General features: G+C 37.1%; 1 protein-coding gene across 1 annotated transcript in view; it reads left to right on the top strand.

Annotated features, from left to right (window-relative positions):
- LOC124154611 (ABC transporter G family member 20-like) overlaps positions 1-15,483 on the top strand; it is a 113,456-nt gene that overhangs the window by 41,500 nt on the left and 56,473 nt on the right. Inside the window, exons 3-6 of the mRNA XM_046528451.1 lie at positions 950-1,109; positions 7,614-7,768; positions 9,533-9,640; positions 14,014-14,107. Coding sequence (XP_046384407.1) covers positions 950-1,109; positions 7,614-7,768; positions 9,533-9,640; positions 14,014-14,107 — 517 coding nt within the window. The remainder of the gene's footprint in view (positions 1-949; positions 1,110-7,613; positions 7,769-9,532; positions 9,641-14,013; positions 14,108-15,483) is intronic.

Below are 15,483 nucleotides of genomic sequence, written 5' to 3'. Positions count from 1 at the left end.
CGCAATTATCGCATTTGCGATTTTCACGTTATCTCTAATCATGGGACATGGTGGTCTGACGACGACAATCGTCGAAGGACAAGTGGACGGGAAGATAGGCTACGGGCTGCCCCTAATGAGTTGTAAAGGACAGTTATAAGGGGCGTGAAGGAGAAATACATCATTATAAAAAGGTTAGCAGATAAGAGAGTGGAATAAAGAGTTGCGTCAAACCAATCTTCAGATTGTTCACCTCTAATGATGACGATGAATAATCCGTTGCACCCATTATTTTGATTTTTTTACCTATTTGTCCTTCAATTTGATATTTTACAGTTTATTTCCTCCTTCAATTATTTATGAGATACCTTGATAGCTATATCTATATGTCTATATAGAAGTCTAATATTTTATTTTTATTTTTTATATATTTTTTCAAATGTATCCTTGCTGTGAAACATAATATTCCATTTTGATAAATACTGGCGAGTATATGTATTTCTTTGCCCTGAGGGACTTTGTGCTAAAACAGATAATCTGTTTATATCATATTCTATTTGAGTCATCTTATCATGACGTTAAACGGTGGCGCCTATACATAAAATAAGAGCTGCCGCCATTACACGGAAAATGATTCAGGTATAATATGAAGTGTTGTACTTTCTTCTTTCTCTCTACAATAATATTTTTTATTATCTGTATGTATTTTATGTGGCTATTTTACATATTATGTTTTTGCACTCCAGTGGTTAAGTGCAAGTTAAAAAATTGAATGCACCACAGGCCGATTTAAAACTTATTTGTAAATGAGTGAGCCGGCAGCCATAAAGCGTGGCGAAATTCTCAAGGGGTGTCTAATTCCTAATTTTTCTTCATGCATGCTTCAAGTATTATTTGTGTAGTGAGGAATGAAATTATTGTTATTTACTTTTCCAAAAGAGTTGCTCTCACTTTCAATGTCCTCCTATAGATACGGCCTCCTTGGAGCCAGTGGCTGTGGGAAGACGACCCTTCTGAGCTGCATCGTGGGGAGGCGGGCGCTGGACCGCGGGAGCGTTTGGGTGCTGGGCGGTCGTCCTGGAAGCGAGGAGAGCGGCATCCCTGGAAACAGACTCGGATACATGCCTCAGGTACGCACATGACACGGAAGACGCAACTTTGGATTTCGATTTTGTTTTTGCGCTTGCCGTTATTTAAGGAGATAACAGTGGATTAGGCAGTGGTGTATTTGAGTCACTCTCAATTTTATTCAACCTGCAAAAATTCTATGACGAAAAAAATCATTCATTTTATTTTTTATAGTATTTGGTCAAAATTGCCTGAGGAAAACAATTGTAGGACAAGTGGAAGGGAAGAAGGGCGAGAAACGACCCCGAATGAGTTACGTATGGCAGGTTAAAAAGGATGTAAAAAAGAAGAAATACGTTGCTATGAAAAAGCTAGCGGATAGGAGAGAAGAACCGAGAGCTGCGTCAAACCAATCCGAGGATTGTTGACTTATGATAATGATGATTAGTCATTATTAACAAGTTTTGGGCTGGGTCTACGTTTCGCTTCATTTATTTAAGCTTCGTCAGTGAATAGGCACACTAGAATTTGTGTTTATATTTGCCTACGCCCTGATATAGCTTGAAAAAATAAAGATTAACGTCTGCCTAAGACAATTTTCACTAGTGAATATGAACCTAAAAAAAAACTACCGAAAAGTAAAATGAACAAAGATGTGGAAGATGAGGGTAAAGCATAAAAGATCATTTTACTTGATTGGGACTTAAACCCAGAATTAGCTCCAGGTTCTCTGCCAATAAAGCTACTCTGACTTCTTTTTCACATTGAAAAAATCCAAAATTTGGAAAAAAGTTCTGGTACCTTAGTTTACCCGGTGAAAATTCCGAGGATGGGTTCGAATTCCGGTCGAGGTAAATGATTTTTTCCCGTGGAATTTTTTTTTACCGTTGTCGATTTACTTAAATCATTCTTACTTAAGTTCCAAAATTACAGGCTCTTTTATGAGTTACGGTTCGCACTTGAATTATTTGTGTGGGTGGCTGTGCATTAATATCAAATCTTAGCTAACATTGTGCTACGTTGGTTAATCATTGGAAATGTCAACCAAGCATTTTTGAACAATGAAGGACGCCTCCAAAATAAATATGGTCAAGTGCTTGAGATAAAAAAAATAGAGTAAAATGGATGCTGAAAGCAAAATATTTGAAGATACTTAATTTTAAAAACCATCGAAATAATTGTGTTCTGATGAAAGCAATGTGTTTTCTCTCCAATGAACATGAACTTCAATGCTGTTGATAATGTTATATAGCAAAAAAATGCTATGGTAATGGCAGCGCTCTTCACTTTATCAGTTCAATTTTCTCACTAAGTTCAAACAGCTTTAGCTAATTACGTTTGTATGTACTACTTTGCGTATACTGTTGATGGTTACACGTGAGATTCGCTAGCTACCTACGGCATTCTTCTAATCGAAATGCACTTTATTTTCCGAATTACATTTTTAGTTGTTGCGATCGATGAATAGATCTTGATTCATACTTTTCTATTCATGGTAGCACATTTACAATTCTACTTGAATCGTTCAAGGTATTTATAGAAACTGGTTGTGTGGATAAAATCACGTTCACATGGATCATGACCGAGAGCACGAACTTCCGTGTCCATTTGAAGGAAGTAAGTGCGCTCATTGATCGGCGTAGCAGCAGGCAGGCGGTTGACGAATTCATCAGTTTATCATTCCTTCAAGGGCCGTGAGTGACTATCCTCGCTCAGAAGTCTAATGAGAGATTTAAGATAGTATATAACTTTTATTGTCTCTCTGTCGAAATAATCTACAAAATCGAGGTGAAAATTTTTTTTATTTAGGTTTGGAATAAACAAGTGGTTCCAATAATGGCTGTAATGAGATTGCTACAAAAAAACATCTAAAAACGAGTCTCTTATTGTGCGGAAAGAAGTTGGTGGTGTAGATAGAAAGTCAAGAGTATGATCAATGCAGGAATCTATAAAGAAGGAGGGTATTTAAAATACGAGGGACATAAGGACGTGGATGATGCAGAATTCTGATTTCATCATTTCATGTACTTTGGCTCTCCGGTCAATCCTCATGATCGACTCTTCTGACCGTAGGTACTGGAGACTTATTAAAGTCTTAAAAGAGTCTTAAGGAAGTGATATATTTTTTCTAAGGTCGTGTTAACAAAAATCTGCCATTTAATTCCGATTATAATTTACGTGACAACCCGTTGACTATTAATTTTTTTGTCATTTCGGTAAACGTAAGGAACCCCCTTTGGGGAGGAGAATATTTCTTTCTTCCTCTCCCTCGTTTACCCAACATTCTACCCTTTAACACTGTTTTTAATGTCATAACCCCGCTCAGGATTCGCTCCATCCATAATCTGGTAAGAAGCTGGCTGAGTGTCGATAATATTTAACATTGCTTTTCTTTACGGGAATTTCTTCTTTTTACACATTTATTATTAAAGTATTCAACCGATTAAGGTAGGTTTCTATGGAGTGTTTACGAAATATTATTGCAATCTTCCTCTTTTCATGGAGATGACAATTAAATTCACAGTGAGGCCCACTCTCTTTCATTCAATTTAAAAATCCTGTTCTCTTTCTTTCTCTCACTCGTTTACCCAACATTCTACTCTCTAACACTGTTTTCAACATTCCCTCCCCGCTCAGCACTCGCTCCATCCACACCTTCTGTCTCTTCCATATCTCATTTGGAAGCTGCCTCTCCTCCTGTCTTTTCTCGTCTCCCTTCCTTGGTTTCCACGTTTCCGCACAGGTCACTCGAGACTCTTCACTACCCTTTTTTTTTTAACTCTTACATAACACCTTCTCTGAAAAGATAAGAATCTTATAATATGCAAATCTTTTGGGAAGTTTTCAGCATACTATATTTTATATTCATGAGAAGAATGTTCTAGAAAATGCAGCTATGCCTCCGGTGTTTTATTGAAACGCTACACTCACCTTCAAACGATTATTTTTGTTAAGATTAAAATTTGTCGAAGGTAACGAAGCTTTTCCCACTTTTTCAGAATAGAGAGCCTAGTTTAATTAACAGCCATTGTGCAATAAGGATGACTGGCAGTAATAATTTTGGATTGGTTGGAAGTATAATTTTTTTTAATTCATCCTAATTAGTGAGGAGATTTTGCATCGCAGTTGTTAGTAAGATGGCCGCATTTCTGTTTCAGAATATTTTTCCGTCAACGATTTTAGAGCTCTGAATCAAAGTGGATACTTCCATCGGTAATTGATTCTTCTTAGGCTAATTGTATTTTTGAAATGCATATTTTGATTCCTTTTTTAGTTCTCTGCCCATTTAACTTCTCAAAAACACCTTCCGAGTAAAATCTGAAGGCTTACAGCCAAGGAGAGACTCGTGCTTGATAATTTTCCGGATGAGGAAGGCGAGACGATTAATTTTCTGCATCATTGGATTCAATTATTAGAACTTCTTGTCCTATTATCCTCGTGATGAATTTCGTAACAAATGAGAAGGCAACCATATGTTTCGTTTCGCTCCATGCCTTAAAAGACTAGGCAGGCATCATAAATTGGTGATTAAGACGTTATCTGTAAGTAATGGTTGTTAGGCGTCGAGAGATTTTTATTCATTTTACCTTTTTCGCTGAGAGCTTGGTGAATTCCCCAAGGTTAACGACAATTTATATTCGTTGAATACTAAATGGAAAAAGAAATTCATCACACATTGAAGATTTTCACGCTTAATTAGAATAAATAATGTAGTGATTTTTTTCTGTTCCTGAGCTCGAACAATGCCGGCAGTGATAGTTTCGGATTGGTTCAATGGACCACGTTTAGAAGTTTTTTTATTTGCTTCTCCTTTCCTCTCCTTCTGGAGGAAATACATTTGAGGAATTTATCTTTTCCGCCCATATTGGTATAGATTGCCACATACGTTGCTTGATTTAATATGTTTGTTTTCCCAGTGTTTAATTGCAGCGGGAGAAATTATGGTTGAAGCTCTAATTGAAATGATAGCTGTTAAAAAACTCTTGGGAATTATTACTTAATAGTCGAATCATTCTTATTGTGGCACTTTAAATATCAATTTTTCTTATTTTAGAGCCCTCTTTCATATGTTTTACTTACATATAAGTGACATCAACAGAATACCTGTCCTCTTGATTTTCTTTAGCTCCGAGCTAAATTTGGGATGTCGTTGTTACTGTTGGCTGTTCTGGTTGCAATATTTTTACCATACCCATATAATGGTCTTATGATTCTTTTAAAGGAAGTTATTTTCACGCCGTCAGATCTTCCATATCAGTTTTATATTACAGTTTAACTATAAAGTTTGTTCTTGGACAATAAATGAAAAACATTCTGTCTCAAGAAAGTAGGAAGAATTCACCCATTTCATTTTTGGAAATTTATTTGCTGCAGTTTTTTTAACGACTAAATTAATTGACAGCGCCTGCTCTAAAGTTTAATTTATACGAGGGACAATACTGTCTGAATTATTATTCATTGATTCATTGGAAAGTAATCATGATTCCATTTTCCTTTCAATCCCGAGCGAACTACCTTCGTGTCAATGTCGGCTTGATTGCAGTTTAACTCTTTTATCTAACAATCCTTATTTTATATCAATTAGCATGCTATCAATCCTTTATAATACACGCAGTTTTTCCCTATACTTCGTCCTTCAAATCTTCGTTGGAATTTACCTGGATTGCTGTGTCAATAACATATTAATACTACGCATATGCGACTCCATTTGGAAAACACTTCCTTTCTAATTCACGATTTCAGAATAAAGCGTATTTCATGCAATAAAATTCCATATAGAAATGACTATTTAAACAATAAATAAGCAAGTGCAGAGTCCCACGTGGCATCATTGAAGTCAAATATTGTTCGGAGGAAAAACGAATTCCTTCACTAACCTCTAAATTTAGTGTTTCTGTCAGACCTGGATATATGGTGAGGTTTTATTATTATGTTCCCCTTATCGCTCTGAAAGGTATCAACACTCTCAGTAATTTCTCAAGTAATCTAAGCACAGCATGTGATCTCCTCGTCTCCAGCGGGTTCCAGCATAATAGGGTGGTTTCCTATTATTTTTTATTGCCTAAATCGAAAGATTATTACTCCTGGAGTATGAAAAATGGCTACCTTAAAAAAGTATGGCCTGTAAATTTTTTTCAATTGGTGTTTTGTGATTGTCTACTTGTTGGGAACCAATGATAAAAAATCAGGGCAGTTAAAAATGTTGAACAACATTGCCTGGGTGATTTGAAATGGATTGACACGTGCCAACAATCCTAAGATTGGTTTGACGCAGCTCTGCATTTCGCTCTCCTGTTCTCTAGCCTTTCCAAAATGACACATGTCTTCTCTTATACATCCTTTATAACCTGTCCTATTTAACTCATTCGGGGCCGGCCCTTGCCCTTCTTCCCTTCCACACGTCCTTCTGCGATTGTTTTCACCAGGTCGTCGTGCCTCATAATGTGGCCAACTGGGTTGTCTTATATTCTCCTTAAAGTTTTTATAAGACTTGTCTTTTCTCTCACTCTTCCTAGCACTTACTCATTATTTACTCGATTCAGTTTAACTGCAACATGATTCGGCAGCACCACATTTCGAAAGTTCCCACTCCTGACCTCTCTGCTGCTGTCAACTTCCAAGCCTCTTTCCATTAAAGAAACAGTCTCCATGTTTAGGGAATGGTGATTTTTATCCCCTCTTCTATACTAGTATAAGTCAACCCGACAAATATTTATAACTCGCGTTGCTCATATAATTTGCGGTATATTGTTAGGTATGATTGGAATCGATTACCCAGGGCGGGCTCGCGGGGTTACACTCCTGAGGGCCGGGAACGAAGTCCGAGACTTTTCCGCCCGCACTCCTCAGGTGGGGAAGGACAGATGAAGGAAAAAAGGGAAGGGAAGAGCCACCGCGATAGGAGCCCGAGGACGCCTCCGTGGCAGGAGTAGGGAAGGAAGGATTGGGATGAAAGAATCTCGCGCCGTCACTAGCGCGGCGCGGTCTTCAATTAGCGAAAAAAAGTTATTATTGATTTTCTTAGGATTATTCAGACGACAGGATATTCAAGTTGATCAATTTTAATAATACTTTATCAGAAAAAAGATGGAGAAAGTCCTTCTTAAAGGAAGATATCACGCAATAACTTCAACAATACGTTAAGAAAAAAAATAAACACAACGGAATAACAAAAATAAATAAACAAAATACAAACGATTACATTGGACTTAAAGTAAGAGAAATTGCTCTGTACAACAGGTATGCTGGTCCTAAGAAATGGATGAATATTCTACAATTAAGAATATTCCACATTTACATTCAATTTTTGGTTATAAGGTTGCCTTGTGAGCAAGGTTGTCGTAGGAAAAATAGACCCAGCCACCATATCCATGGTTTGCTAGGTAACATGAAGGTCATGGAATGATATACGCACCTGTATTGGCTTCGTTTACTGCTAATCACTTTATTATTAATGGACATTATTTATTAAGCATATTGCAAGTAATATTAAATAGATTGTAAGGGATACTGTAAATTTACGCAGTGCAGCGCTTTTACGTTGAATCATTTTGTTCTCTCGGCAGGAGCTTGCCTTGACGGAGTTCTTCACTATCCGCGAGACGTTCCTCTACTTCTCCTGGCTTTACGGCATGTCTGCCCGCGAACTGGACGAGAAGATGGCCATATTGGACGAAGTCCTCAAGCTTCCCCCTCACTCCACACAAATCAGATTCCTCAGGTGAGTTTTCCATCGAACGTCTCTTCTGCACTTAATAAGTGCTTTACTTTATGACGCCATTCTTCTCTTAATAACGATAAAATTTCTCATCTGATATTATATCTGAGAAGAATTACTTACCCGCGTAGCTTAAAATTTTAGTAAAAAATACGATATTTTTATGTTAGCTTCATGCGTTCTTGAAAAAATTGGCGCACGGTATAGAAAACCTTTTAGCTTAATTGCAGCAATAACAATAAACATGCATGATTTTCAATTCCATTTTGCTGTCAAGCATAGTGCTTATATCATGCTTTGTTTCACTGTTCTTCTGAATACTCTCCTTGTTCTGGCTTAATAGTTGTTTTTAGATTATATGCTTACGGAGATATAAGTCATATGAAGTGCCACTTGAGCACACACGCGGAAGTTTTTCGGAAGTGTGGCCAGGCAAGTCATTAAGTATTTTAGACTCCAATCTATGTCCACTGTTCATAATGCTTCTCTAGTTCCCTAGTTACCTAGCGTGACGGAGGAGAAATACCACCCATCTACGATGCCATTCTTGTATCTTCCGTGGTTTGCTTCGTAACATGAAGGTCGCGGACTGACAAATTGGTTTCGTTCGCCGCCATTTACAGTGTTATTAATAGCCATTTTATTATTCCATGAGCGTGCAGCAGGAATAAAACGTATTTGATGAAAGTAGTAAACGCTGGGTAATATTAGATTTTCCAGTTATCCTACCATTACATTTAGCAACAGTGGAATACGAGTCATCTTGCGCTAAACAATGTTAAACCTCTCAGAATTAGTATCAGCTTTATTGGGTGGAAAATTACACAGTTAAATTTTCAAATAAACGATGGGAAACATATTTTAAATTTACTATGCAATTGGAGGAGGACAGATGAATTAGATACTCCCAGTGGTGGTCCGTGACAGGCTCGGCAATGGTTACCGGGACGAATAAAAATGTTTCCAGTTACTGGGTATCTTGAAATCATTGGGGCAACTATGAGGGTTCAACAGTTTTTAACTTTTTATGAAAATATTTTACTTAATCACCTTTTCTCTTGATTTTTAATTCTCTGAGGTATTACTTGCTATGGGGTAAAATGCCATGGACCAGCGGACTCTACCGCGGACCTTTGAAATTCAGCGTCACTGCTGAGACCACCACTCTCTCGATGTACCTTGATATTAAACAATTCAAAACGTCTAGCAATTTTTATGCAAAGAGCCTATATTGCGGAGTGGTCTACGTAGTAGCCTGGAAAGCCACAGACCGTGGTTCCATTCCCGGTCCTGAGGAATTTTCACCAGTGACATTTAAGGTGGATTTCATCACTGTTCTCATGGCAGGTTTTGAAGTATATGAAAATCCTTAGCGAGTGAGGTTGAGTGTTCGGATGGTTAATTATTAATTTACGACTGAACTGCCCGCAGACTACAACTAGTTGAATATCGATAGAGAGAGTAGTTTCAGGCTTAATCTGGTAGAATTCTAACATTTTAGCGAATAAAACGTTACTGGCAATTTTCTACAAGTACTATTATTTCAAGGTCGCGAAGGAAAATTGAAATATTTGTGGAAAATCGCCAGTAACTTTTAGTTTACTAGTTTGGAACCACTGCTTTAAATTAGCCCTACCTTTTTCTCATGCTATTGGTTGAGAATACAAGTATTTATGCCTTGTGGAATTAAAACACATAATTGCTAGGGAAGTGCGTCATTTAAAATGAGATTAATACGCATTTTTCTTTCACACCCGTTGTTCGCAGCACTGGCCAGCAGAGGCGAGTGTCCTTGGGTGCTGCCCTTCTTCACGACCCAGAACTCATAGTGCTGGACGAACCCACGGTGGGAGTGGACCCGCTTCTTCGACAAGGGTGAGTGCTATTTACACCTACATCATGCATGAGTGGGGGAAGGGTAGTAGCCTTGTGGGTCGAGCCCTTGGATGCTGATCGAGAGGTCGCGGGGTCATATACTCTGTACTTGAGTGGTGTCCGAAGCAAGTTAGAGGTGGCCCAGGAAAAAAAACTCTACTCAAAATGTGTAATGTTTTTCATTTAGTATGCTCATCAGAAAGTTGAACCTGCAGAAGCTGTTTCTTGCGGAAATAAATTGCGTGATACTTGACACCTCTATCCCCCGCGTGAGATTGGGTGAGAATCTGCTTGACCCCCCCCTCTGAACGCCTCACGTAATTAATAGATGCCCCCTAAATGGATTCATTTCCGATAGTTGAAGACGTTATCTAACTTGATAACCTGATTTATGAACGGAATGATAGCTTATAACGGTTACTTAAGGGAACATGATCTCCAATTTGTCCTTACTGAGAACTCCCCGGTTAAAAAATAACCCGGCTTAACCACAGAGAACTATATTCTTCCTGGCAAGTGAGTTTATTTACTTAATCTGTGGTTATGAAGTTTGAGTCATTTCTAATTTGGCGCACATATAAATTATGCTCAAGACGATAGCAAATCAAAATCTTCGTTACAAGCTTATTATGGTGTAGTTTTCTCATTATGTTCTCTCTGTATATCCTTAATTTGTGTAATTACACAAAAAATTTCCTTTTAAATCCACCGATAAAGCCAGAAAACCTGACTGTAAGAATCAGGTAGTAGCCCATTCTTGCAAAAGTGTGATTCCCGCCAACATTTAAGACTTCACCACTTTATTGATAAACGTTGCTATTTTCACGAATTAGTTCCAAATATGTACAGTAGGCATAGTTGAAAAATTTCTTACTACTTTCTGAGTGTCAGAATCATTTAAATCATTTTCAAGATGGTATTAGACCAGAAGGCATTATTTGTTTCTCATTTTTCTTAAAAACTTCATCTTTGGTTAATGTCTAGCTCTTACACTCATGATTTAATTTACTCGAAAATGCGTCATATTTTGCCGATTAAAATACATTTTTAAAGGATTTTTTAGGTTGAAAAACAAGCATTTGAACAATGGGAAAGAATCGTATTCCATTACACCGACTCGACTCATGTCAAAATCCGGTTTTTTAATGTCGAAGGGACATATCAGTTTGATAACGATGAGTAAAGGCCTGTTTACACGGAACATTAACCCATGCGAGTTAGTATCTAAATGTATGAACGCGTGAATGAATACGAAAATGCATCGTGTAGCCACCCAATTTTTGCGAATGAATCAACAGAAAATGGTACCTGCTATAATTTGGTTCATGCATTCATGCATGTTCCGTTCCGGAATGCAAAAATAATTCACACAATCAGCCATTAACTCGTACGGGTTAAAGTACCGTGTATACAGGCATTAAGAGCCTGATTGGAGACATTCTTTTATCAACCATACTCTATTTAGAAAGAAAATCCTTTGTACGCCTTGACTTCTCACCCCCTCAATTGATTCTTAACCCTCTTCCCATTGTCGGATCGGCTTAAAATTTTGCAAACTTGCTTGCTAGTGATGAAAATGAAATATTCAATAATCATAAATTAGAAATTAAGTTCCATTGTGCTCCCATTAATTTACTGCATTTTTATATGGAAGAATAGTATAGTATTGTGTATAAATCCTTACTCAGTCACTCTTCTACACTAATTTCTAATAAACCTACTCAGCCCCCACATTTTCTTCTCCGATTGATGAAAAGATTATTTTTTACCCAGTTTTTTTTTGGGGAAAGGATGTTTTTTAAATCTCGTTTTATTTTATTTTTATTCATGGCAGTATCATCTTGAAATTTTCAGAGTATAGTACAACGTAGAGAATTCTCCACGCATGCCTTTATCTTAGATAAGAAAATTCTTTCCCAACATGTTCTCGGAGGTAAAAGTTTTATGTTTGAAATACAGATGAATGGTGAATACGGATTCTTCTTTTTTGCTTGATTAATTATAGATGATAGCGTGAAATTTAAACAAATATAGGGACCTCCAATAATTACGTGAGGGGATTTTGGCGATTTTTGGACCACCCTCCTCACCCTTAAAATGAGATTTGGATTGACCTTTGCCTTCCCTTTTAATCTCACGTGAGATTATTCAAAATGCGTACTTTCAGTGTAAATACGTTAATATATGTCACATATCGTTGGATTTGTTAAAAATAAAATAATTTGTAGAATCGTATGGTGTAGAATTTAGTCATACATTAATAGGGAAACGCGTTTTGCTCAATTCGACCGAGTGTTCTCGTAATATTACACTGTTTCTTGCGGAAAAGTAATCACGTGACACTTGCCAGGTGACACCTCCTCTCTCCTACGTGAGATTGGGTGAGAATCGACTCTCCCCCCTAAACGCCTCACTTAATTAATGGGCGCCCCATAATGCGTCACAAAATAAGACAAAAGACGACCGGTTTGGAGTGATTGATGCGTCTTCATAACTCCTCGAAACTTGGATAACTCCAAAATGTCTCTATTTCGGGGAGATAAAAATATCTATTCCCTTGTTTTTTTGGGAGCGTGGTTGCCCAGAGGGTAAGGTATGGGTACTTGCTGAAGGGTTTCGTGTTCGATTCTCGGGTCAAACCCTTAGCCACTCTCAAAAAAATCCTCGATGTGTGAGTCAGCCAAGGGAAAGGAATTGGCCTTGAATTTGTAATTTTTTGACGTGCACTTATGTTCCCGCTGGAAGGCACTGATTGTAAGTGTAAATTATAAGACTTCAACTGAAATCAATTAACACTTCATTTAAAGAAAACCATATCAGAAAGTATTGTTGCTAAGTACGCAAAAAAAATGTTTGATCGCCAACGAACGAAGACAAAGTAACAGCGATGAAGACGTAAACACAAAACACAACTGAAATTAAAAATATCAACAGAATCACTCTTGAATGTGTGAAGTTTACACGCCTGTGCTTAGGTCTGGGTGAGCTCTACCCTTGCCCATCGAAACGAATCATTCGGATTGAATAACTGAGTCAGTGAACGAAGTTGATTTTATGAGAATTCGAGGTGGACTTTCTCATCGGAAGAAATAAAAATACTAGGGTTTCTAGATGAGCGGATTTGATTCGGTGGGCGATAGTTGAGCATTTGTACAGTGGAGGAATCGTAATGGCTTTTAAATAAGTGTCATTATTTTATATTCATTCCGATATTTCCGAGAATATAATCCTTTCTAAGAGGAAATTCTATGAAAACTGGTTATATTAACTGGAATGGACGAACAAGTTCTATAAAAATGTGACCAGCGTAATTTATCCTTGAGAAATTCTCGGCATCCGTGGCCTCATGGTGGCGGAAGGAAAAAAAAGCCGTACCTGTTCTTAAAAACTTCCATTAAAGTGACAGAATATTAACTTAATGCTAACGAGTAGATTTTCGTAAAATGGAAGTTGTTGGCGAAACTCCTGAAGTTATCATGCATTTCGCGATACGCGAAATAAGTGACTGGACAATTCCAAATTACTAAACGATAGTTTGATTTGCTTGTACGTTTCATCTTCAGCTGCGGGAACGCAGAGGTTATTCGTCTCCACAGCAACTCAACCTAAAATAGGGCCTCTTGGGACACTAATAATATCCCCAGAGCACAATGGGTTTTAGGAAGTAATAGTTTGTTCTGGCGAAAAACAGCGATTTAAGTGGGCCAACAAAGCCAAAAAATCTATTATCTGGGCTGGTGAAAGAAATTACATGTTTAAGCATAGGTCCCCTGGCTTTCAGTCATTCGGAGAAGGATTTTCACTTAAATACATCTTTATAAAACTACTCATATACTTTCTTAACCGCATATAACTAATAATTAAACTGCCCATTTTTATTACTTAGTAATTTTAATTCTAAATTACTATAGCAATGGTAAAATGATCTGCATATTTTGCAACACACATATTGTACCGATAATACCTCCTCCATAATTTTTTCGATTTATTGTATCATGGTCGCACTGTAGTCTATTTAATATGCCGCTGAAAAATTTCATAGCACAAAAGACATTAAGTTAATTTAATCACACGCAGATTAAGTTATTTTGTACCGGATTGTAAGTATTAAAAATATTTTTTAAATATAACATGCATGCAATTATTCCAGATAGTATTATTGATTTCTATGCTTTAAATTATTTTTTAAAAGGCTGAAACAGACATCGATTTGCCTACTCTATGCTGAAAAAGCTGATAGACAACTCATTGTAAACGTGCATCTTCTTTAAAATTAATTTTCCAGTTCGGAATGGAAATGGCAAGATGAGTTAGGGTGATTACTGAAACGTTATAGAAGTTCTTATAACATAATCATTTTTTCTTATTTCCAGGATATGGGATTACCTGCTGCAGCTCACGAGCAAGGCGAACCGAACGATTATCGTGACCACTCACTACATCGAGGAGGCCAGGCAAGCGGACTACGTGAGTGCTCTATATTTTGCCTACTAGGCCAACCAATTTTGTTCATTTTATTTACTTATTATTTTTGTTTACATTCACCACCCGAAAACAGTACTCCTTGGCCTTTAACGGTGCCTACAAAAAATGACAATGAACGACCACAAACATCGATGCCCCAATTTGGGATAAAGTACTCAGAGCGGGACTCGAAAGCGCGACTTTATATTAGGCAGGCGAGGACTGTACCCCGTTGTCACCTCGTTTTATTTCATTATGTAGGCTCACGATTTGTTTTCGAAAACAACTCCTTTCGAGTTGAGGATTAGTAGTGATAATAATATTTATTTTATTACTCCACACACAAATTACATGACAAAAGGAAAATTGAGTAATTTTAGGAATACTCGCGAAGGATAACCTGTTTGTGGCTACCATCCAAAATAATGATACATTATGCTTTTCATATAGTGTAGCTCATTTTGTGTTACCTTGATAATCTATACTAACAAAGCTTAAGTGCGCACATGAAAAAAACGACTGAAGTAGCATTTATAATTCATTTACATCAATATTTTATGACAACATTCGTTCTACACTTTCTTTAGTGAGAAGCCAAGAATGTGTATTTTACAAAACTTTTTCAAAGACTTTGAAATAAAGCATGACCGAGGTAACAAATTAAAAACCTTTGGTCCTACGTTCATAAAACATCTTTTACACAAAGTCAAATTTGGTTGTGGTAAGGGCAGACTTATTTTACTTACCACTTATTTAGTGTTAAAAAATGAAATATAAACAAGAAAGCAAGTGTTTATTTTGGATCTTCCACGTGAACTTCCATTAGACTGGGAATCTTACCACGAAATTTGGTATTTCTGCCGATCAGTTCGTATCTTGTGTTGTTGTCAGGCGTTTGCAGGCCTATGATGATTTTTTCTTCGGTCTAGTTGATTTTCATCTCCCTAAAGTTGCCTCATTGAATGCAACTAATATGTTTCACGTGCGTATTAGGACATGGTACGAGTCTTCCTTATCATGCCCTGTTGCATCCTATACATTATTTAGGAAGCTTCAATGTTACCATTTATTGTAATGTAGTAGTTGTTAGTTCTTTTGCATTTATACCATTCAAATTGTTGCGGAATTCTTTGTAGTATTTTCGGGCGATAATAACGAGATAAATGGTGTTATTTCATCCCAATAGAAATATTAGAGAGCTATATTACGGCATTTGGGTATCAGTGTAGCTGCTACTATAACTGACCAAATGGATTTTAATCACAGTGGTTACGAATGTTTTCTTCTATAACTGACGGAGAAAATAAAATTTCACTCTTCACTCACATAATAATCTTTTTAACAATATTTCCGACATTTCCATCTAGGTATAGAGATTT

The sequence above is a fragment of the Ischnura elegans genome, chromosome 2 (assembly GCF_921293095.1).
Source record: "Ischnura elegans chromosome 2, ioIscEleg1.1, whole genome shotgun sequence".
Lineage (NCBI taxonomy): Eukaryota > Metazoa > Arthropoda > Insecta > Odonata > Coenagrionidae > Ischnura > Ischnura elegans.
The sequence above is the reverse complement of the archived record's forward strand: the minus strand, read 5'-3'. Positions and strand labels throughout refer to the sequence as shown.